The 23,259-nt window shown below is 29.9% G+C and overlaps 1 protein-coding gene across 6 annotated transcripts in view; it reads left to right on the top strand.

Annotated features, from left to right (window-relative positions):
* Positions 1-23,259, top strand: part of LOC107443771 (protein FAM107B) — a 196,674-nt gene that overhangs the window by 162,733 nt on the left and 10,682 nt on the right. The window contains exon 1 of one of the 6 annotated variants that reach the window (XM_087157121.1): positions 7,110-7,221. The exons of 3 other annotated variants lie outside the window; for them this stretch is intronic. In XM_087157121.1, the coding sequence (XP_087013247.1) occupies positions 7,125-7,221 (97 nt within the window). In that variant the 5' untranslated portion in view covers positions 7,110-7,124. Of the gene's footprint in view, positions 1-7,109; positions 7,222-11,876; positions 12,244-15,939; positions 16,120-23,259 lie in introns of those variants that run through there. 2 more of the 6 variants (XM_043045648.3, XM_043045650.3) reach the window with 2 other exon arrangements.

Consider the following 23,259-nt stretch of genomic DNA (forward strand, 5'->3'; position numbering starts at 1 on the left):
GTTGTAAACTAAGAAATGGGTCGACTATTCAATGCCGGTTATAAAATAAAATTAATAAGCGGTGGAATTAGTAATAATCTATATATATGGAAAATTTTTTATTTATTTCCTCTCCATTGATAAAATAAGGAACCAAGTGTAGAAAAGTGAATTCAGGTGAAACTAACATCAAATGTCATAAAACTGCTCAAAAAGTTATGTAAATCAAATTTTTTTACCCTTGTTATAATTTTTCGTTATAGTTAAAAATTCCACCCGACAAGAGTAAAATAAATTATATTTTTATGTAAACAATCGCTTTGTTAAAGGATACAAACAAACAAAAAAATCATAAAATAATATCTTTTATGTGATTAAGTTGTGCCTAATGTTATCAAATATATTGAACACTGAATATAAACTTGATGGGACTCAAAACTTAACTTGTACACTTTATACTTGACCAACTTAAAACTTTATTTGAACACTATGTACTGTAAATTTATTTAATTGCACTTGATGCGATTTTGTACAATATTTCCTTCATACAGTGCTAAAAAAAAACTGATCACCTTGAATAACTTTCGATCTAATGATCGGATCTTTACGTTTTAGCACTCAATCTTTTAATTTCAAGGGTGTGACCTCAACTATATTAATTAGTTATTTTTTGCTTGGAATTATTTTTGGATAAACGAATTTTGTAATTGTGTGCAAAGAATTTTCAATACGCTTGAAAAGTGCTCGAGATATGCTGAAATAAGCAAAAAGTAAAATCAACATTGAGATGTACAAACTTTGAACCGCTCTCCTGACTAAACTATTGAGACCTCATTTCCCGGATTACATGTAACCCCTATATTTTGGGGATTTGTGTCTGATTTCGTAACTTTAAAATATCTTTTGCATTAATTAATTAGCATATTCGAGGGCACCCCCTGAAACCATTAATATTGAGTCCTAGGACGTGAAGATTATTCCAAGAAAAGTTATTCAGGATGGTTTATTTATTAATTTATTTTCGCATTATACACCTTGCTCTTAAGAAGACGCTATATCGGGGGAGAAACTTAACAATGCACATTTAGTTTAATGGTAGTTTAATGGCAAGTTCAGTGGTATTTTAAATTTATTTAAAGAAACATATGAATTAAAAAAAACCTAGAGTAAACCACAAAGTTTCAATTCTTGAAAAAAAATTCAAAACATCAACATTTATAACAAAATCAAACTATTCCTATGGAATGAGTTTGTTTGCATCTAAGTGCACGCCAAATGCATGTCAAGCTTCCTGCGCGAACAAAACCAAATTTATGTTAGCAAGTTGCAAAGTTAATCTAGAAATTTGTGTATTCTTTGCAACAGTTTTATATTCCATGAATATTTCTAAAAAATTATCTTATAATAAAGATATTTTTATAAGTGCTAGTATATAATTTTTCACAAATACAAAAGCTTCCAATTGTTCTCCCATCTCCGTCTAATTGTTAAGAGTAAGGCCCTAAGAAATTGATTAAATTAAAAAGCATTTTTTTAATGAATACCATTAAAAAATAGTTATAAGTAATACTGAAAAAAAAACTGTTATTAAACTGATAAATGAAGAAACCAATTAACTCTCAAAGTTTTGCTTTTATTAATTTATTTATTTTCAATAATCCACAGGTTAAATTTAATACACATAATTTATCTAACACTCAACATTTCTTCCTTCTTCAATTGGTATCTAACTGATGATGCGTATTCCTTTTCTGTTATCAGTAATCAATTTTTGAAATAAATTATTACCCTGAATGACTCAGCATAGTTTCCGTTTTCAATGCATCACACATTTATATCTTTCTCTTTCCCAAGTCCGAAAAAAAATCCATTTCCACATTTCGATGACGTTTTCTTTCCTTATTTGGTCACTCGATTGTTGAAAACAACAGACTCATAACAATTGCTGATGCTTCAGATCTTTTTTGAATTTCTGCCGTGGATTCGCGCGATTAAAAATATAACTTACGTGACACATTTTTATTATTTTCATAACTCTGTTTCTTGACGTTTAGAAAATCGATCCACATAGAGTGGATGTGAGGATTAAACTAACTATAACCATGATTTGACTCAGAAAACTATTCCCGAGTGACGTATCAGAGAAACTAATCATGTTGGGAAACTTTTTATAATCTTTCAGACGCGTCGAATTAAAAGAAAAGGCAACAAACTTTTTGTAAAGTTGTCTATTTAATTTTAAACTACTAGTTTCATAATGAGTTGATAAAACAAATTAAAAACTTTTATAGTATGAAGTACAGTTATTAAATATGTATGCAGTACAGTTTTTTTAAATATTATGAATAAAAATAGGAAGTATACATATTTCTTAAACATTTATATAACAATTGATACATTTCTTAAATATATATACGAAATACATATTAAATTCTGAGATATGAATACAAAAATTGATGAATTTATTTAAACATAAATACAAAATATGTATACATAAATTTCTTAAATATAAATTCTAAAATTGATGAATTTCTTAATATAAGTACAAAATATGTATTACTCATAAATTTCTTTACCAGCAATACAAACTTTGTTGATTTTTCTAAAACTGTATTCTAAATACATACAATAAGTTCCTTAGATATCAATACATACCGTGCTTAAATATCTTCAACAAATGCGATATAAATGCATTTGAATTTGAAATGGGCTCAAATTTGTTTTTGTTTTTTTAGTATAACACAATTTATAAATTTGTATCTAAAAACATATATCATATTCTTATACATCATATTCTTTTACATGGCAACATCATATTCTTTTACAATCATTTCAGTTAGACTAAACATTTCTTGATCTTTATAAAATTTCTTTTCTGTACACGAAATCTGAAAGCTTATTTTATCAGTTTTTTAACTGAGCGAAAGGAATCTATAAATTGGACGAAAGCATCAAGATTAAAGAGAAAAAAAACTTAAATCACAAAATTATTAAGCACTTTCTCATCATCTATAAATACACAATTACAAAACATTCTTCTAATGAGTTAGGTGACAAATGTCCGGCCAAATTAGGGGCGTAAATGTTCGATTAATGGTAGCGATTGATTGAGGTCCGTTCTATTCTCGATTTGACCGAAATATCTCTTTTCAGATTCCGTAAAATGGGCAACTCGATAACATAATTGCTCCACATCGTCTGCAGTGCGGTACAAATGTTCTTTTCTGTCATTAGATGACCCTGATGACGGTCGTTTCACTGTGTAGAGATGGCCAGCTGATATTTTTGAACAGGTAGCTTCGAGTGATGATAGTCTTCCCCCCTTTTATTTCCGGGGTACCGCTCCATAAAATCTTCTTTAGAGGCCTATAAAAAAAGTGTTTTTTTTTCTTTCTGTTCTTTATTTAGTTTTCAGACGATTTGATTTAAGATATATATTAGGATTTCATTCCAAACTTGAAATAACACAAAGAAACTGTTCTGAAAAGCCTAAGACACGTATTCTGAGTGTTTTCTACGTGTGGGTATTGTATGCTTTTAAGTTTTTATATTTAATTAAGTTTGGAGAAGGGACAATTTACTCACAAAAATAATAAAAGAAACTTCACTACTGATTTTCTGAAAATGCTTTTAATTTTTGAACGACGTTTATTTTCAAATGGTCGGATTTAAAAAAAAATGTTTTTTAATCATGATAACAGAAAACAGTTAATTAATAATTTTCTCAAAAAAATGTAGTCTGTAAGTCGAAAAGATAAAAGTGTTTTGCTCTAATCCAAAAGCTATTTTTTTACATTCAAACGAATTGCCTACTTTTTGAAAATAAACGTTGTTTAAAACCACATGTTCACGAATTTTCTGTCCATCGTGAAAGAAACGATAATTGATAACTAACTCTAAATAAATTTATACAACATGAAAATGAATATTTCAACGTTAAAAAATATGAAACTCAAAAATACCGTTCTACTTTTATCAATGGTATTTCACTATAAACGGGTGCTATTTTTACTAAAAAATGGAAACTTTCAAGCGTAAATCAGGTATCTTTCACTAAAAAATTAATCTTTTTAAATATAAAACAGGTACATTACATTACAAAATGGATCATTTTGTAATGTAATGTACATATTTTATATTTGAAAATATTCTAAGTTAAAACGTATATTTAACGTCCTAAAACGGATTCTTTCTAAGATAAAATGGATACTTTTAACTGTATGATTGACAATTCCCAATAAAAACTATTACCTTCACTAAAACTATATATACTATTAGACAAATAATTCACACAATAAAACTGTAAAAGACGAAAGTAGCTCAGTTATATCATTTTCATAGAACAAAGTGTTCGAATTATAATGACGAATTTCAACTTTTCCCAATTTTAAGTAATAAATAATCAACAGATTTTGTTCGAATTTAAATTATTACATTATTTCCGGTCGACTTAAGGAATTTATGCATTTCTCATATTGTTGCTGATCGCAAATTAGTTTTTTATTTTATTTTTTATTTAAACGGCTTAAAACTCCTCATGCACCACAAAGTATATCATGAGGCTTACAGTTGTAAGTAGAAAACAAAAGGAGAAAAATTTACAAATTTACATTAAAAACAAAATTCCGCAAGGCCGCAAGACTTTCAATACTTTTGACCAGTTCTGATAAGACAGGTGGCCAACAAATTGAATATTGCAAATTAGTTTAAATTCTAAATTTCTCTGCGCATAAGTCACGCATTCAGTTGATTAAATTTACATAAATTGAAAAAAAAAGTAATAGTAACAAATTTCTGATAGTTTACGAACGTCTTAATTACATTTTAATCTTTCACCTTTCATTTACTTCAAAAACTATAAAACCCACATGGAATTTCACTTAGATCGTAAACATGAAATCCCCCAAGGAAATTAGTTTTGCAAATATGCGTATGAATTGAGTGTTTTATGGATCGCCAAAAGCGAAATGACATTTGGAATGGTGTGAATCTTCCCACAAATAAAGATTATCAGTTGGAGAGTTTTTGCATTACTTCCTGGTGGGCGTTCGTCAAGACGCTTAAATGATTTAAATTTTTCTTTATGGTATGGGCTATTAGCTGGCCATAATCGGTTTCATGTAGTTGAAATCCTTTAAATATGTGCTTTAGCATCTCAGGTTTTTTACTTGTTCTGAGCATTAGCCATTTTTTTCTTCCTTTGTTCAGAAAATTTTTTAGCTTTTAACTTACACATTATGGTGATTTCGCAGCGAGTGACGACGTCAACATCGTCATCTACATTATCGTAGAGCGTAGATTTTGCCAAAATCTACCCATAACAGTGCTTGCACAGAGTGCATGTTAGCCTGCGATGTAGGCGTCACCGCTTAATCCTTTGAAGCAGAATTTTTATCAAACATAGTTTTCATGCTTTTTTTTATAATTTTGCACTAGTTTAAATAAAAATAAGTGAAAAATATTTTATTTAGCATTTAAATATTTTGTGGTTATGAAATACAGCATGAAACACCGGTGTCAGAAAACTGCGTTAAAGGTTAAATTTTACAAACACGAATCACTTCTAAACAATAAATTTTCAAATTTTGCAGTTATTTAGATCTAAGAGGCACAGTTATTCATTACTGATATTTCTTTAATTTACGAAATTTATTATTTGGAAATTTTTGTGTATCGAATTATATTAAGATATTTTTGAGTATGTATAAATTTTTTTCGAACTACATTTTTGGATTTTACATTTTAGTACAAATATAATTCCGATAATTTAACAGATTTATTTTAATAACTATTCGACAGTTTTTTTTATTATTAAAGAATGCGAAAATATATTTTTGCTTGTAATTAGGATGTCAAAAAAAGACACTAATGTCTCATCTGCATCAAAAAGTTAATTTGTAATTTTAGGTTTCACAAATATTTATCTCTTTAAAAAAGTCTTAACACTCGGAACCTCTTTACACAGAACTTTTTCACAGAACCAAAGGGCTCCGTGAAAAATCATTTCGTAACCGCTGCTGTAAAGCACTGCGCAATTACAGGTCAATCAAAAGTACTAATCATTAATTGGAATTCATTTCTTGGTGTGGTACCATTATAGAAACTTACAATTGATAAAATAAATAAATTAATGAAATTCTCAAGCAGCATTAAGCACCAACTTAAGTTCATGTACCAAATTACAATCGTCATAATTTGATTAATTCAGTGTTAACTACTAATTAAGTTAAGTAATCTTTAATTTCCAAAAATAATGGTTTAATAGTTTCCTAAACACAAATTTTCAAAAAAAGTAATAAAAGTGGAAATTTTACAAGGTACAAACGAAAAAAAAAGGAGAGAAATACACACTGTATTATATTGTAACAGATGTTAATATCATGCTTTAATGTCATTTTGTTTGCACTACATAATTACTGGAGCGAATTTAATTATCATATTTACCTTCTACCATGTTTGGAACTTACCATACTACCCATAAATCATATTCACTTCTTACCATATTATCCGTAAACCTTATAACCTAATTTAACTTTAAAAATATGGTTTATAAACCATCTATACCTTTTACCATATTGCATGGGAACCACGTTTTACACTTGTTAAAAAGACTCAAAAATACCTGAAATTTTATTTACTGACTTTTCCGTATAAAATATTATGGTTCTTAATATAAGTAGTTTGTATGATCTAAACTGTTTAAAGTTAATTTAGTTAATAATTAAATCAAGTCACAAACTTAATTAACTAAAGTTATAGTTTTTTTAAAAAAAAAAATTTATTGGCCTAAAACGCCAATTTTCCGAAAATTCTAAAAAGGAAGAGAAAAAAAAGGTGAAGGGCATTAATAGAGTCTTGACGAAAAATAATTCTTTTTCAAGTTATTGCATTGCTGAAAGGAATTAAATATGAAGAATCTTCTCTTTAATTTCGAATATAAACGTCTTACAACAAAACCAGTTTTTCTAAAAAATTAAAAATCACTCCTTTCATCAAACGACACTTCTCTTCATTGTTCGAAAGAATTTAAAAAACTATTATCACAAAAAAAAAAATGTAAGAAAGAAGTTACTTAAATGAAATGAGGAAAACGCGTTACTCTTACCGAGTTTCTTCATAAGGAAGTGTGTGAAGTTCACAAAGTGATGAAAAAAAAAAAGAAATACTGTTTTGAGAGGCATTTAAGACGGAAAAACTCCTCTTCCCCCATTCACAAGATCTTTCCGGATTTATCGGTTTTAAGTGAGTTATTTTTAAGACTTTTATTTTTAAATTTACTTCTAAAAATATTAATAACTTGTATTGGAATTAAATATATGTTATAGGCGCGTCATTGACATAACTGACAGTTTTGGAGTGCTTTCCATTGACAAACGTAATCCCACCAACGTAAACATGGATTTATCTTATGCTTATCTATGCACTATGCCTTTAAGGCGTGTATGGTCGAACTTTTTTAATATTTAAAAACTTACTCCAATGCTGTATTGTCTGGGTTCATAAAAAGTTTGCAAAAACTTAAAATCAGGCCGTGATTTTAATAATTTTCACCCAGGCGGGAAAATGTTGCGATTTTTGATAAAAGTTTAATAACTTTTCTTATTGTTACTTACGCTACTTGCCAATACCAGCAAACCTGCTTGAAATCAAGCGAACTTTTAAGGCAGATTGTGCGTTTCTTGTTTTTTCAGTAGCGCCATTTATGGCCAAGAATACAACTTCAGCCACACATAGGTCACAGCCCGTTTTACAGGTAGGACCCGATCAATCTCCTATTCAGTACCCCTCAGAGGTATTGATTATTTATAATAACTTGGGGGAATTTGTGACCTTGACAGATTTAACGTGCATTAGTCTCCATTTAAATACATTCGGATGGATTCTTCGACTGGCAGGATTCGAACTCGCGTTTTCACGATCACGAAGTCCTACCAACCATAACTTTTAAAATATATAAGTTATTTGTCCGTTCTAATACCAAAATAATTCTTCACGGCAAGACGATATATATAGTTTAAAATTATCGCTTTACTTCGAGTGTAAGGCACTTAAACTGTGGCTTTTTTATTTTCCTTGGCGACGAATCTTTGAAAGCATATGCTAACCAGGAAGTCCTGTCACCCACGATGTAGCGAATGGTAGCGAAATAACAATGAAAATTAAACCTCGTGGTACTTATTTAAATTAGCATAATAGATCTTTTAACCATTTGAATTGATTATCAAATTCGGATTAACCGTAAATTATTATTTTTACTTTAAAATTGTATTTTTTTTATTTTTAATATTACTTCCTTTTATTTTCTTATCAATATTCAGAGTGAGCGTTCTTATGTTAACTCAGTGGTTCCTGAACTTCTTTGTCTCGCAGACCCCTTGTCAAGTTTTTTCGTTTTGGATAGACCCCCTGCTTTCCTGATATTGATTTTTTGTAAATTCATCAACTTCAAATGCATTTCTGATAGCTGGTATAGTGTTACTCACTGTGAAAGATTTAAATTTCTAACTGTAGTGAAGTGTAGTGTGAAAAAAAAACACTTGTTAATTTTATACATTTATTAATTAAATTCAAACTAATTTAATTAATATGTAAATGGAATAGAATAATTCCACTATAAAACCCGTACTCGGCTACTAATATTACAATTGGGGAAATAAGTTTGTATACAAAACCGTAGTAGCGTATTGTCGGTCTGTTTACTGCGTTTTCGCGTAAAAACTATGCAGCAAATCTTCGTGATCTTGTGCGCAGATAAAGTTGGAAGTCTAGCTAGCTAAAGAGTTGACACAGGTTAGGCTACAATTTACCGCGGAAAAATACTTTTTTGTTACATAACTTACACGCAGAGAAAATAAAAACATACGCGGCAGAGCTGCAGGCAACTGCTAGTTTATAATAATTCAGTTTCATATATCAAAAAATAATCCTAATAACTTAAATTTTAATAAAATTTTTACTTCATAGCTACTTTTATAAATTATGTAGAATGTAGATAGATATATGTCTTTGTATTATAACGTAGTATAATGTACGTAAAAAAGGTACTATCAGTGTATGTTGATTATTACATTCATGAAATGCCAAAATTAAAAGTCACGACCTGCTCATATGAGATCCACTATAGTTGACATCCAATTTTTTTTGCACTTGACATGGACCCCTTGGAGGTTGTCGTCGAACCCTGGGGGTCGATATTGATCACTTTGTGAATCACTGTGTTAACTATTTCAGCTAACTTACTTCATTCAACAACAATTTTGAACCAGGAACAGGAAAACAAGCCATATTTTTTTCAAGTTCGCCAAAATCAAGCTATTCTAATTGGCATTAAGTCACAAGGTGAAATCTTTCACGATGTTACAACACGTGATACAATTAAGAGGAATAAATTATTACTTAGTGACATTTCATAAATTCATCATCCAATATCTACGCATTTTCTTTTCCTTTTTGCGTGTTATTCATCATTCGAAGGTAAATATCGCGGCGCGTTCGATTTTTTTATTCATAAGACGGATGTGACGTATAGTGAAGCGAAACGTGGGACATCCTCTCATCTTTGGGTTTCACTTACCCCTCCTCTCACCACCCTTTCATTTGTTACATCCTATTGTTTTTAAAACCAGCATCTTGCCATATTTACTGACCCGAAACAACAAAAAAAAACCTCTCCCCATCTTCTTTATTTATTGTTTTTTTTTTAGTTATTTTTCACCGGCTAGCCAGACAACAAACTTCAAAATATAACTTCGGTGAGTTTACTTACTTTGTTGGTGCTTTTGATTTCCACTTGTATCAAGTACTATTTTTCTTTAGTACACATTTTCCGCAAGAAATATATTGGAATTAATTTTCAAATTATTGAAAATTATTAAGTTTTGTTGATGTTTTTCTGTTCTTTATTGTACGGTATTGATATTTCGACTTTAATATACATTTCCTAAAAGACAATCGTGAATTTAGTTTCCAATTTTTTAAAATACACTGATAACTGTTGGTTATGTTGACATTTTTTAAAAAAAATTTTTACTGTATCAAGCACTGTTATTTCAACATTATTACCCTACCAGAAATACGTTGAAATTCAAATTTAGAAATTATCGGTAAGTGTCTTGTTTTGTTGACATTTTGTATTCTATACTATACCAAGGTACTATTTCTGTGCTACTACACATTTACTTCTACTTCATATTTATTACTAAAAATAATTTTTAAAAAAATTATTTTTACAAACTGCTTGTATATCAAACTGTTTGTTTTGTTCTCTGCTGAATTTATTTTTTTTGTTACCCATTCTTTACTGTTTCAAATAAACACTAATAATTACTGTATCTAGGTACTATTTCCACACTACTATACATTTACTACTGGAAATATTTTTAAATTTTTACAATAAGCTAATTGTTGGTTTTTTACTGTATTTATTATTCTTTATTGTATCAACAAAAAATATTCAGCATTAATACTCATTTCTTAAAATAAATATTTTGAAACTGGTTACCGAATTTTAGGAAATTTACAAAATACTGATTTCTGTTTTGTTGCCGATATTTATTCTTTGCTGTATCAAGTAATGTCGTAATAATACACATTTCATATTAGAAATTTATTGAAATTAGCTTTCAAGTTTTAGAAAAATTTCTATATACTGATTTATTGTTTGTTAACATTGATATCTATGGTTTTTGAAATTTTACATACTGTATTTTCCGGTGTAACATTTGGCCTATTATTTAAGTAGACTCTCCCTTCAATCAAATATTTTTAAGCAAATTTTATTTAAAAAAATATTAAATAGCCGGCAAACAAAATAATGAAATGATATAACCTCGTTATCAGCTCACACGGTTATATCCGCAAAAAGGTGTGCTTTCTAACATTCTATTAATATAGCCAAAGCAAAATATGTCAACACAATAGTGTGAGAATCACCCAAAAAATTGGAAAGAAACTATAACACATTAAGTAAAAAATATATAAAATAAAACATATCAGGCAAAAAAACAGAAAATAAAATCTAAGAAAAATACAGAATAAATAACAAAACATTATCTAAAACGAGTAGCGATTTCAAAAGAACTTGCACTTTCTGGATTCTTTCAAGAATAATTTAAAATATTTTTGTAATACGTTTGCCAAATTACAAAATATAAAAACAGAAGCGTTAATAGAGGGATCTTATATGGCTCGTTCTTACAGCAGTAGTGAAGCGCGTTTGATTTGTTGATTACCTTGGATTGGCTCTAAAATGAATGTTCGCTAGGTAATAATATTATACTGGAGAATTTGAAGTTTATAATTAATAAGGTTGATGTTTTATTATACAATTTTAATGATATTAGAAAATTAACATTTATTTTTTTAAAAAAAAGAGAAACTTGATTTGCTTGATTTACCCAGATTTTTAGCCACGGATTTGCCCGAATTGAATTTGCACATTGGTAAAAATATAAATTGAGTTAACAAAGAAGTAAATTTATTAATAACATATAATTAACTCAATGATATTATATAGAACTTAATTACATTAGTTGGGGGTATCCACTGTTCTTTTTATCCAATTTTAAGAGTTTATCCATAACAAAAAATTTTAAGTACAAAATATTTCTGTTGGTTCTAGATATATCTTTCAAACCATCCAGGTCCACAATTAACGTATGCTTGCTTCGAGTGTGTCAAATGTTTTGTGGCCCTCGGACCACTGTCTTGTAAACGATTTCAAAGGTCACAGTCATAAAAACAAGGATACTTAGTCAGCAGAACAAAAATCAAGGTAACGTAGTTCAACGTATGTTTGCAGAACATTTTTAATATGCGTCGATAAGGTAATCGAAACTTATATTTAGTGTTTTTCTAAAGCATCACTTTAATATTTAAACAAGGTTTATTGGCGGACTCAAGATTGTGACAAACATGTGTGAATGAGTCTTTTTTCTTCTCCTTCATTTGTTTGTGTTGGATATCTGGAGATGGATCTGACCATGAAATGGAAACGTCTTGGTCAAACATATTTACCTGAAGAAGCGGGGGAAGGGGGAAATGTTCTTGATCCATATTTCTTGTCGGTCTTTTATCTCACGTTTCGAAATTCATTTCGCACAAAGCACCTGCATGCATCTCTTCAAGATCAATCCTCGTGTCGTGCTGCACTCGTCTTGTGTTGAAAAACTATAGTGTCTTGTTTGGTTATCGAAATGCAATACATCCGATTCAATTCGTTCAAAGACTTTGAGGAACAGAACTCTTTAATTCACAAAAACTTCGGTAAGTGAAACTCTCAACTTCTATTTACATAAACGGATGGTATTTTAGTTCTAGTTTCTAGTAATGTTTGACTTTCAAAATGCAATTAATCTTATTCAATATGTCCAAAGACTTTGAGGAACAGAAATCCTTATTTCACGAAACCTTCGGTAATTGAAACCCTTAACTTCAATTTACATAAACGGATGGTATTTTAGTTCTAGTTTCTAGTAATGTTTGACTTTCAATTTGCAATTAATCTTATTCAATATGTCCAAAGACTTTGAGGAACAGAAATCTTTATTTCACGAAACCTTCGGTAATTGAAACCCTTAACTTCTATTTACAAAAGCGGATGGTATTTTAGTTTTAGTTTCCAGTAATGTTTGGTTGTCGAAATTCAATACCTCCGATACTTTACGTTTCCGAGAATTTGTGGAACAGAAGTCACTAAAACTTCAGAAAGTGAAACCCTTAACTTCTATTTACATTAACGGATGGTATTTTAATTCTAGTTTCCAGTGCTCTTTGGTTATCGAAATTCAATACATCCGATTCAATATGATCCGAGACTTTGAGGAATTCAAAACTTTAATTTGCTGAAACTTCGGTAAATTAGGAGAACCATAATCTATATACAAATTTTAATATGCATACGCGGATGGTATTTATGTTATTGTTTCACAGTTAAACTCTTGCACACACGTTTTTTACTTGTGTGCGAGCAGAGGTTTTATTTAAATTTATTCCTTACGATTATTATTTTTTTTTTTTTTTGCCACCATTTTACATTCTGTACAGGTTCGATACAATCGTTACATTTTGTAATTCCTTACTATTTTAAGCCTCTTATTAATTCGCGTTTCTATAGTTTTATTCTTAATTTTTACTTGGTGTTAGTCAATTCGTTTTCTGTTTGGGAGGGTGGAAATTTTGAAAGAAATTGCGTCTTCTTCCGACTAGCTAGAGTACTTAAATCTCATCTGGAGTCTTGTACCTGATAACAATAAAAGTTTCAATTTTTGCTTCTACTGGTAGATTTTTTAGTAATTTTGTTAACCGAATAGAATTGATCGTCAAACCGAAATTTCGACAATTTTCCTACTAGTTAGAGTATTCTTTATTCAATTGGAGATTTGTACCTTATGTCAATACAAGCTATACAATCGTTTCCTAGTTGCTGCAAGCAAAAATTATCTCTTTATTTTTGTACTCATAATTTTGCTCACTTTATGACATAAACTAACATACTAACATATAAAAATTTTGAAAAATTAGTTTTTCAAGTAAGCTTATAAGAAAATGGCTTTATTTTTTGGCAGACGTAAAATGAAATATGATAGGGGGGAAGGGGGCATGACTTTCGTAATGAATTTATATCACCACCAAAATATCCCTCCACTTATTTTTAAAAAATTAGGAGACATGCTTTTTCAGTTTTTGATCTGGAAAAAATAAACTTAATTTCTCATTTTTTGTCCACTTTAAAAAATATAGTTTATAACTATATTTTTTTCTTCTCAAATTCAGTCCCGCAGTGGACTGATCGTTAAGACACGGTTCCCAGCAGATCACCGAAGTCAAGCATCACTGGCTACGGTCAGTGTGCGGGTGGGTGACCACTTGGATCAGTCTGCGTAGGGGCCGAGGGTGTGCGGTATTGATCCTCGTTAAACTGTGCTACCGTAAAGTGCTCGACTTCGCGCAGGTCGTCGGGCTACCGAAGCGGGGGTGCCATCCCCTCCGCAGAGGATCAAAATTGTGATGGCATGTCTTCGGATCATCCTCCGAGATGTTTCCCAGACCGTCGCCAATAGCCCATTGTGCAGCTCTAGTGCGACGTAAATGAACAACAACAACAACATCTTCTCAAATTCCAATTTTAAAATGTTTTGTATTTCTTGCAACATACAGAAAAATAATTATTACATCAAGAATAATTAACATTATCGTTACAATATTCCTTAAAATTTGACAGTCTAATCATTTACAACGCGTATTGTTCCTTAGCTAATAACAATATATTTTTAACAATTTATATACCTAACAACAATATATTTTTAACAATTTATATACCTAACAACAATATATTTTTTAAAATTTCTTTTTTATTATGATTATTGCTTACGAACATGAATCCTAAATTCGGAACCTAAGTCTATTGGCCACCTCGGTCTACAAGGAAGGTATTCGTAAACGTACCATCAATCTGCGTCCCACAGTGGACTGATCTTAAAGACACTTAGAACAACGAAGTCAAGCGTCACTGGCAGCAATCAGTGAGCGGGTGGGTGAACACTCTGATCTACCTGCGGTATCAATCCTCGGTAAACTAACTATTCTACTGTAAAGTGCTAGACTTCGCCCTACGGACGTCGGGCTACCAAGGAGCCTTCCCCTCTTCAGAAGATTGTCTTCGGGTCATACCCAGGGTTGTTTCCCAGACCCGTCGCCAACAGCGCACTTTGTGCAGCCCTAGTGCGACGTAAATAAATTTACTACTATATAAATCTGCAGTCATATGTGCTGAATACAAAAAAAAATGGCTTTTAAGCCCTTCTTGAATTGAAAAATAAATAGCTCATATTAAAAAGATAGATAAACGGATACACACGGAATTACGGTGGGAATCGAGCCAGCTACCCCATGTTTTATAGTGTTTATAAAAAGAACAAACTTCTTAGCTTTTAAGTGAAAGTAATGCAGCATACGGAGAGTTTGTATTTATCATTTGATCGAATTTAATGTACAAATGATATTAGAGGTTCTAATTTATTATCGCTCTTTAAGTTTAAAAGAGGTATGTTAATATATATTATGTATATTGGGAGTATCAGAATTTTTTTTTGATGTATTGTATATTTTTCACTAATATTTAACTATATTTAGTAATTTTTGAAATACCTTTCAAATTAAAAGTTTTTAAATATATTAGAAAAAATAGTAACACAACGAACCCCAGAAAAAACGGTAATGGTTATTTGGTTTAAAGAAATGCTTCTACTCTAAAAGTAAAATATTTTTTTTTCAATCTCATTCGCAAAATTTTCTATCCCTTCTAGACTTATTATAAATGTTTTTATGGCATAAATCGTTCCTTTTGATTGAAAAAAGGAGATGTGTAAAAAAATTTATGCATAATTTTTAAAAAAAATTTATACTTTTTTTTAATTTTACATATGTTTCAAGTAAAATACATGCATATTATCAGTGTAAAATATGTTCGTGCTTACTCCATGTAATTACTTCATAATGTTTATTTTCTTGTAATTGAGCTTTATAAGCTTTAGTTCGTGTATTTTAACTACTTAATAAAATTTCATAAAAATTACGAAGATTAATCTTATTAATTATGATTTCAAATTAATTAATTATCGGACCTAATTAATATATTTTTAATTATCGGCTTATTTTTGTAAGCTGAAGTTTTTTTTTTTAAATTTATTTTTCTTTATTATTCATCAGTGTATTTGTATAAATTAGCCGCCCTAACTTGTATGAAAACAAAATTAGCTACCCTAACACAGGAACAATGGGCTGCAGGAAACCTGCACATATGGTGAGCTATGTTATCAACGTTTTGTCATTATTTTTATCAATCTATTTATCGTCGAGGTTTTTTGACGTCTAAAAAAAAAGTTCCATCCACTCTTACCTTATCATAAGCGAACCCTGAACACTTCGTTTTGAAGAAAAATGAAGTGTTTCATCTGATTATAGAAATATCGCCGCAGGTGATTATTATTAAGTTGCATCGTCTTCTTATAAGGTCTCAACCCCGTCTGCCTATTTTTTGACCTCGATATTTAATTTTACTTTCCCTACTTCACCGAGTTTTACGAAAAGAATCGATGGATTTCCGATCGGACAGGTACAGAGCTTATTCTGAGCCACCTTGTGAGTATCGTGTTTATATTTTATTCTAAAATAGTTACCTTTTCTTAGAAAATTCTAGAAATTTCTGAAAATATGGTTACATTCGATTATTAGGATAGCGCCCCGTGGCAAAATTGTGGCGACACGGCGACTTTGTCGCAGAACATTACAGAGTTCTTGCAGAAAGATTTTTTTATTTGGGAAGCTAAGAAGTTTGGGCTTATTTATCTGTAGAATTTTTCGAAATATTTTTTTTCTACTGAACTTTCCCCTTTCCGCAGAATTGTATTCAAAAAAATACCTTTCTCACATATCGGAGGTGGAAAAAAACGCTCGTGATTTTTTTTTCTTTTTTGCTACTTTCTTTTGAGAATAAAAAAAATTCCGCAATGATTGGCTTTAGCTACAATTTCAGATTGATGTTAAAAAAAGTAATTTCCAAATAGCAAAAATTTAAAAAAGGTTAACCAAACAAATATTTTTTAGAACAGGAGAATATCGCCAATCTTATTAGAACATGTATTCTCATATATTTAGATTTTTTTTAAAAATTCTTATATTTATAATTTAAAAAAATATATACTGTTCTGGTCTATACATAAAGGCTTTTTAACAGAAAACGCTTCTTTTACTTTAAATTAGTAACATATATAAATTTGCAACTATTAAAAATGTCTCTCGGAAAGGTATTAGTACTAAAGAGAATTGTCGCAGAAAGCTCCAAAAAGTTCTGCCACAGGGGGATAGAGTAATTTTAAAATTAACTCATGCTAATCTGATGTAAAAAGAAAAGAAGCATCAACTAAAACAACAGTTTTCAATTTTTTTCGGTTATGGAACCCTAAATGATCAAGATTCTTCGACGGAACCATAACTTTATAACAAGTATATAAAGACAATTTTGAATGTATTAACCTATAAAAGATTACCATTCTTTCCTTTTTAAATATTTTCAAAATAAAGCATTTTTTCATCGCTTTGTCGTTAATAATTTTAAATTATGCTTTATATCCGTCAGTTGAATTCAGACCTGCAGCTGAATCTAATTTTGGTAAGAATTTGTTTTTGGTGTATATTGATTATCTGAAAAGAAATGAATGCCGAATTATGATTTTCGTTGAAATTAAAACTAAAAAGAACCCTAAATGATAGACGTTAAAAACAGCTAGTATAACGTAGCATTGCAAGTAGGGATAAACATATTAACAATCTAGTAAATTTATTTTGGTTTGAAAAGCGCGTATGGATGTAAAAATACAATATTTTTATAAAAGCATGTCCTTTACATAGTTTATTCAATGCATTGTTATTTGAAAAATAATGAATTTTTTTTAAATGTACTATTTCTTTTCCTTTTTTTTTTTGACATTTTCCTTTAAAGTTTGTAAAGGCAACAAAAATATTAAGTAAATAATGGATTATTGTTTGGATTTAAGTCTAACTATAGGTTTCAAAAAAAAAAAAAAAAGTTCGAACTCTTGGAATCTATTCACTTATTCCATGGAACGGTAGGGCATTTGGGGACCCCTGAACTGGAAAGTTTAGGAATTATAAAAAATATTAATCGCTTGCGATTTACTGTGTTCGCCGTCTTTGACTCCTTGAGGAAGATAAAGCTCCTGCTATAAATTCTCATAAGGAGGTTTAGACCCCTCAAAAGTTCCAAGTTTCTAAAACTTACACATTCGTGGAAAAAAACTCAGATTTATTTCATATCTAAAATATTATTTTATAATCTATTATATCTAGAATGCAAACAATCGTTATTTTGTTTCAGATATAAATATTTAAAAAATGTATTTATTTGTTTATTAATCACTGATGTAATTCACGAAGGTTAAACATAAAAATGGGATAGATTTTTTGAATAAATTAAAAAAAATAATAATAGATTGAAAGTTGTCTTCTGGAGCAAGGGTTCTCGAACTGCGTCCCGCTAACATCACCCATCCTATACGCTGTTGCGTCCCTGACATACCTGGTACTTGGCTCACCGTATTTTGTTACAATTATTGTACTTAAAACTTATTCTGTGAATCTTTAAAAATTTTAATGAAAAGAAACACAATAACTGATGTTTATTGTAAAATTGAACTTTTTAATTGCAATTAGTGTTATGAAATTGGTGTGTTAAAAACTACAATGAAGTGCCTAACTTAGGAGCTTTGCTGTCTAGTACTGAAACGAAAATTTGTGCGCATTTCAAACCTCAGGTATGTTGATATCATAAACTAGCTGTCATATTTGTTATTTCAAACTTTCACAGAAGTGGCCAAATAAATGAATCATTAAAATTGCCAGGAGGCATGCGAGATCAAAATGCCTTGAAAAATGCTTAAAATGATCCCCCAAAACATTGGATAATGTATAATTTCTCTAAAATTCCTATAGTTGGAAGGAAATAGCCCACTTCCTGGTAAACGACGTTACTGCTGATTGGGTCTTTTACCTTTGGATTTAGTGAAGAAGTGAATTTGGGGCCCCTAGCTAGTAAAGAAACTCCTGATGTTAAGTTTTGGATCCTTGGAGGCGTAGTAAACCATGATATCGTTTAGGGCAGCGGTTCCTAAATGGTGTTCTGTGAGAGAGTTAAAATAGTTCCACGAGTTAGTACTTTTTAAAAACCAGTGATGAGTCTTGAAACCTCTGATTATATTTAGATCCAACTAATAAATCATAACTTATTTAATCTCACGGTTGTCTTCATGAAATTATTTCACGTAAAATGCCAATGAAATAGAAATGGCATTTTTTAATATTTCTAATAACAATGTATTGAACAAACTATGAAAAAATAAGCATTTATTAAATATTGCATTGGTATTTTCTATCGCGTTTTTCAAATCAAAATAACTAAATTCTTTTATAAGGAAATATCTTACAAAAATAACCATTTTCAACGTTAATAGCAGTTCTTTTTAAGTTTTCATTTCGAAGAAAACCATAATTCGGCTTACTTTAATGATTTTCAGTTTATGCAAATACATAAGAAACAAATATCTAGACTAGACTTAACAAAAGAACTAAATTTAACTGTCAGACATAAACCTATATTTAAGATTATTAATTATAAAACGATGAAAACTCTTCGTTTCTGTAATTAAATATTTTTAATATAGTCATTTGTAGGTGATAACGTTCACAATTATCGTAAACTTTATTTATAAAGTTTAGGTTCCTTCGAAAGAAGGTTGATTATTTCAGATTATTATATTTTGAACAAAAATGAAATATTTTTGTTTTGTTGCATCCACGTCTGTCAAGTCTTAAAAATGGGAGTCTATTTTTGATGCGCTTGAAACACGTCGACTGTCATTTAAATTTTGTTTTTTTGTTTTCCTGTTTTTTCCTAGAATGTACATTCCACTTCACTTTAACGTTTCATTTCAAAATAATAATAATGTTCCAACAAAAATGTTTAATTTAATCATTTGAAATCGTAAACATATTCATTAGAGGAAAACTTCTTTGGAATTTCTCCCATAGCGTAAATGAAATCATTAAACGATCGTCGACTCGGGGAGATATGTGAAAAAGTTTTCGTGAATTCTCACCAGAATTCAATGAATCTTCAGGCAAGGAAGACCTTGACCCAAGTTCACGTATTTTAGATTCCACCTGTTATCGTGAAACCAACAAACTTCTTTTTATGAAAAATCTAGTGGAATGTCTTAATTTTGACCTCCCTCTACCATACGACTTTCTGGAGGTAATTACTTCCTCCTCCTGCCCATGAGATGTAATAAAGGGGACCTTTTACTCCTGAGGGAGTCTGGTAATTGAATCTTCCTCCCTCTTTGGAATGGATGCTAGAGATCACTAATATTTTATGTAACAGATATTTTGGATCCGTTACAGCATCGTATTTGTTTTTGAAAATAACATGTTATTTCTTAAAGTGATATGCAAAATAACAGCTGGAGTTTCAGATTTTCTTTTCTTAAATGATAGAGTAAACATTGAAGATTTTTGAAGGAGTTAACACTAGATTGACTGCTTTTAATTTCAATTAGAAAAACAATGATGTATATAATGACACAATTTCTTAGAATTTTGTACAACATATATTTTTTTTATTGTTAATGTTTACTAATAACTTGTTATATAACTGTAAATAATGTAAAAAATTAATTTTAAACAAATTTCTTTACACATTTATTTATCCTTTTACTATCCAGTCATTTTGACTGCTTTTGAGCAATATAGGTATATACTAAATTTCTGTCTTTCTAGTTTTAAATATTTAATTCAATAATTCTTAGAAATCATGATTTATACAAAATTATAACTTATGATTTTTCTTTTGTTATAATTTTTACGATGCAGACTCCTTTCGCTGTTCCTGTTTTTTTTTTTTTTATTATTATTTATTTTTTTTTTTTTTTTTAGAGGAGCTTGTATTACGGGAATCGTATGGTTTACTTGATTGATTATAATTTTAAGGGTATAAAATTTAGCATAAATGTGAAATGCATTAATTAGCAGTCTCTACCGCTAGTATTAACTGTGTTTTTATTACCTTGCTATCGTGATTGTGGGAGAATCTTATAATCGAAATTTAGACCAATGTTCGACTAACTAGTATATTTATTTCTTCAGCTTAGTACCGGAAGACAGTGTGAGTTGCAATCTTTTCCTGAACGTTATAAGTAGAATTTATCGCTCAGGGAATTAGTCGTTAGTCGAAAATTCGACAACTTTCCAATTAAGTGCGCTTATGCAACCCGCCGAGATAAACAAACCAAAAAAATAAACGAAAATTTTAAAATATGATTTTAAAAAATATCAGTTTTTCAAATCAATTAAAAAGGAGAAAAACTCCTTAAGCGTATAATTCGGCATTTTGGTTATGAACTACTATTATCACCAAAAACCCCTCCCCACGTCCCTCAAAAGTGATGCGCCCTACATTTTTCGTTTTACGTCCATCAAAATTAAATTTTTGTGTACTGGATAACGAAATTTTCATTTTATTTTATTATTTAAATTTCCTTTGAAAAACAAATATATATGGTGATAATGCGATTTCTTCACTAAAACCGTTGGAAAGGAAGTAATGCTGTTTCCTTTCTCAAGAAATCTGTCCAATGTAATATTCTTAAGAAACAAATCAAAAAAAGAGGGAAGTTGACTGTGTATAAACAGTGAAGTTCTGCTATCTGTTTGTGTTTCTAATCGGGAGCAGCTCAGATTGTTATTTTCTGTGATTTATCTGTCACTGCCTTTACTTAAGTTTTTATTGTGCTCCCCTTATTTCACTGACGGGGTGGATCGAAAAAGATAAGTTCTTATCTAATATTTGGATTACTCGATAACATTTGATGTGAGGGGAAAGAGGGTGTGTGAGAGAAACTTATCATTCTTATATATATTAGGTTTCGTTTACATGGTTGTCTTGAAATTATATATTTTTAAGAATTTACCTAATGATGAAATTGCAAATTTAGACTGAAAATAAACGCACACATGCGAAAATATAGTTTGTCTATGTAAAGAACTACCCTAGCCATTCGTTTGGAGTAGCGGCGGTGACTATGGTTAGGAGTTTTAACCATTTCAAGTAGGGTTGTTGGGTTAAGACAGGCTTAGGCTTGGGTCGGAGAGAGGAAGAAACTCCCTCTTAATATGCTATTTCTTGTTTCCATAGCAGCAGACGACCTTAGACTTCGTGGCGAGGGGAGTTCTTTCAGTAGACAAATTATGCCTACTTCCAACCGATATATGTAAATTGAATTTGTTTTCGATTAGTGGAATAATTTGGTGTTACGCAAATGAAATGCGGAATAGAAATAGAATATTTAATGCTTTCTTTGGTAAAAATAGTTTCCAATTCCATGGACAAATAAGTTCTATGGTTGAATTCGAACAACAACAACAACAACAAAAAGGGGGAAAAAACGAAATTCAAACAATGCAATCCTCAATAGTTGTTTAAATTTTAAGTGTAAGTTTGATTCCGAAATTTTATTGTCACACTTACTCAATAATGTATTCTTTCAACAAGTTACCAATTTAAAATAATATTATTTAGTCAATATCTATACATAATAATAAACGCGGCTGTGTGTGTGTTTGTTTGTATGTCTGTCTGTAATCACAATATATCGCCCCAGAAGCCTCGCCCAGGCACGAAACTCGGCACATAACTGTGTTTTGACATAATGAAGAAGTATTTTTTTTTCTTTTTCAAAAATTTGGATTTGTTTTTTAGTTATCAGTCATTTTGTAAGAAAATCTATGCTTTTTCGTCTTCAAAGAGTCATATTAAAAAAAACTATTAAAAAATGCATATACTTTTCTCCACTCTTATAAATGTATGCTAATACGAACCTTTCAATTGAAATATTAATTTTCGACAACTTAAACCAATAATATACGAAGGAATTAATAATTTAATTGTAAGGTTCGCATTAGTTTACATTTATCAAAGTGGAGAAAAGTTTTAACTTTTGTATTAAAAATGTGGCAACATATTCGATACGTAAATAGAACGCTTCGCTTTGATATGATAATCGCTTTCCTGATATGTTTTAAAAAACTTTATTTGTGAAAACTTTTAGCGTGGCGGACAACTGGCCGCCTTAGGCGGCTAGTATGAAATAAAGCCAATGTAATAGATAAATTAATGAAATCAAAACTATTTGTTTTAACTTATTGCCGATAGCTCGTTATATCAAACAAAATCAAAGCAAATGAATTTCGATGTTTATTTTACTTAGTATTTGAAGAAAAAAAAATCCAGTGAAAAAAGAACGAATGTTGTTGCAAAAACTTGCCTTAAAAAAGTAATATTTTTAAAATTTAATTTCTCAGGAACTATTCGGCCGATTTCGCTCAACCTTTTTATTTTGCCTTGTAAAATTGCATTCTTTAAATGATTTAAAAATTATATACTATACAATTCAAAATTTTTTGACTATCGTTAAAGAAAATAATAAATATTTACTAAAAGTTATTTTTGCCTGGGTTTATCTTTAAATAAACAAATTTTGTAATTGTGCGCAAATATTTTTTTTTTTTATTTCGCTTATAAATTCTCGAGATATGGCAAAAAGCAAAATTAACATTGCGGTTACCCCTTACAGTTTGGTAGTCAGAAATCCTTATCCGTCAAAAAAAAGGTTTGCGGCTACCTCCTATATTTTTGGGGTCAAAAATCGG

This window comes from Parasteatoda tepidariorum, chromosome 2 (assembly GCF_982258835.1).
Source record: "Parasteatoda tepidariorum strain Cologne lab strain chromosome 2, Ptep-v5.0, whole genome shotgun sequence".
In the NCBI taxonomy this organism is placed as follows: Eukaryota; Metazoa; Arthropoda; class Arachnida; order Araneae; family Theridiidae; genus Parasteatoda; species Parasteatoda tepidariorum.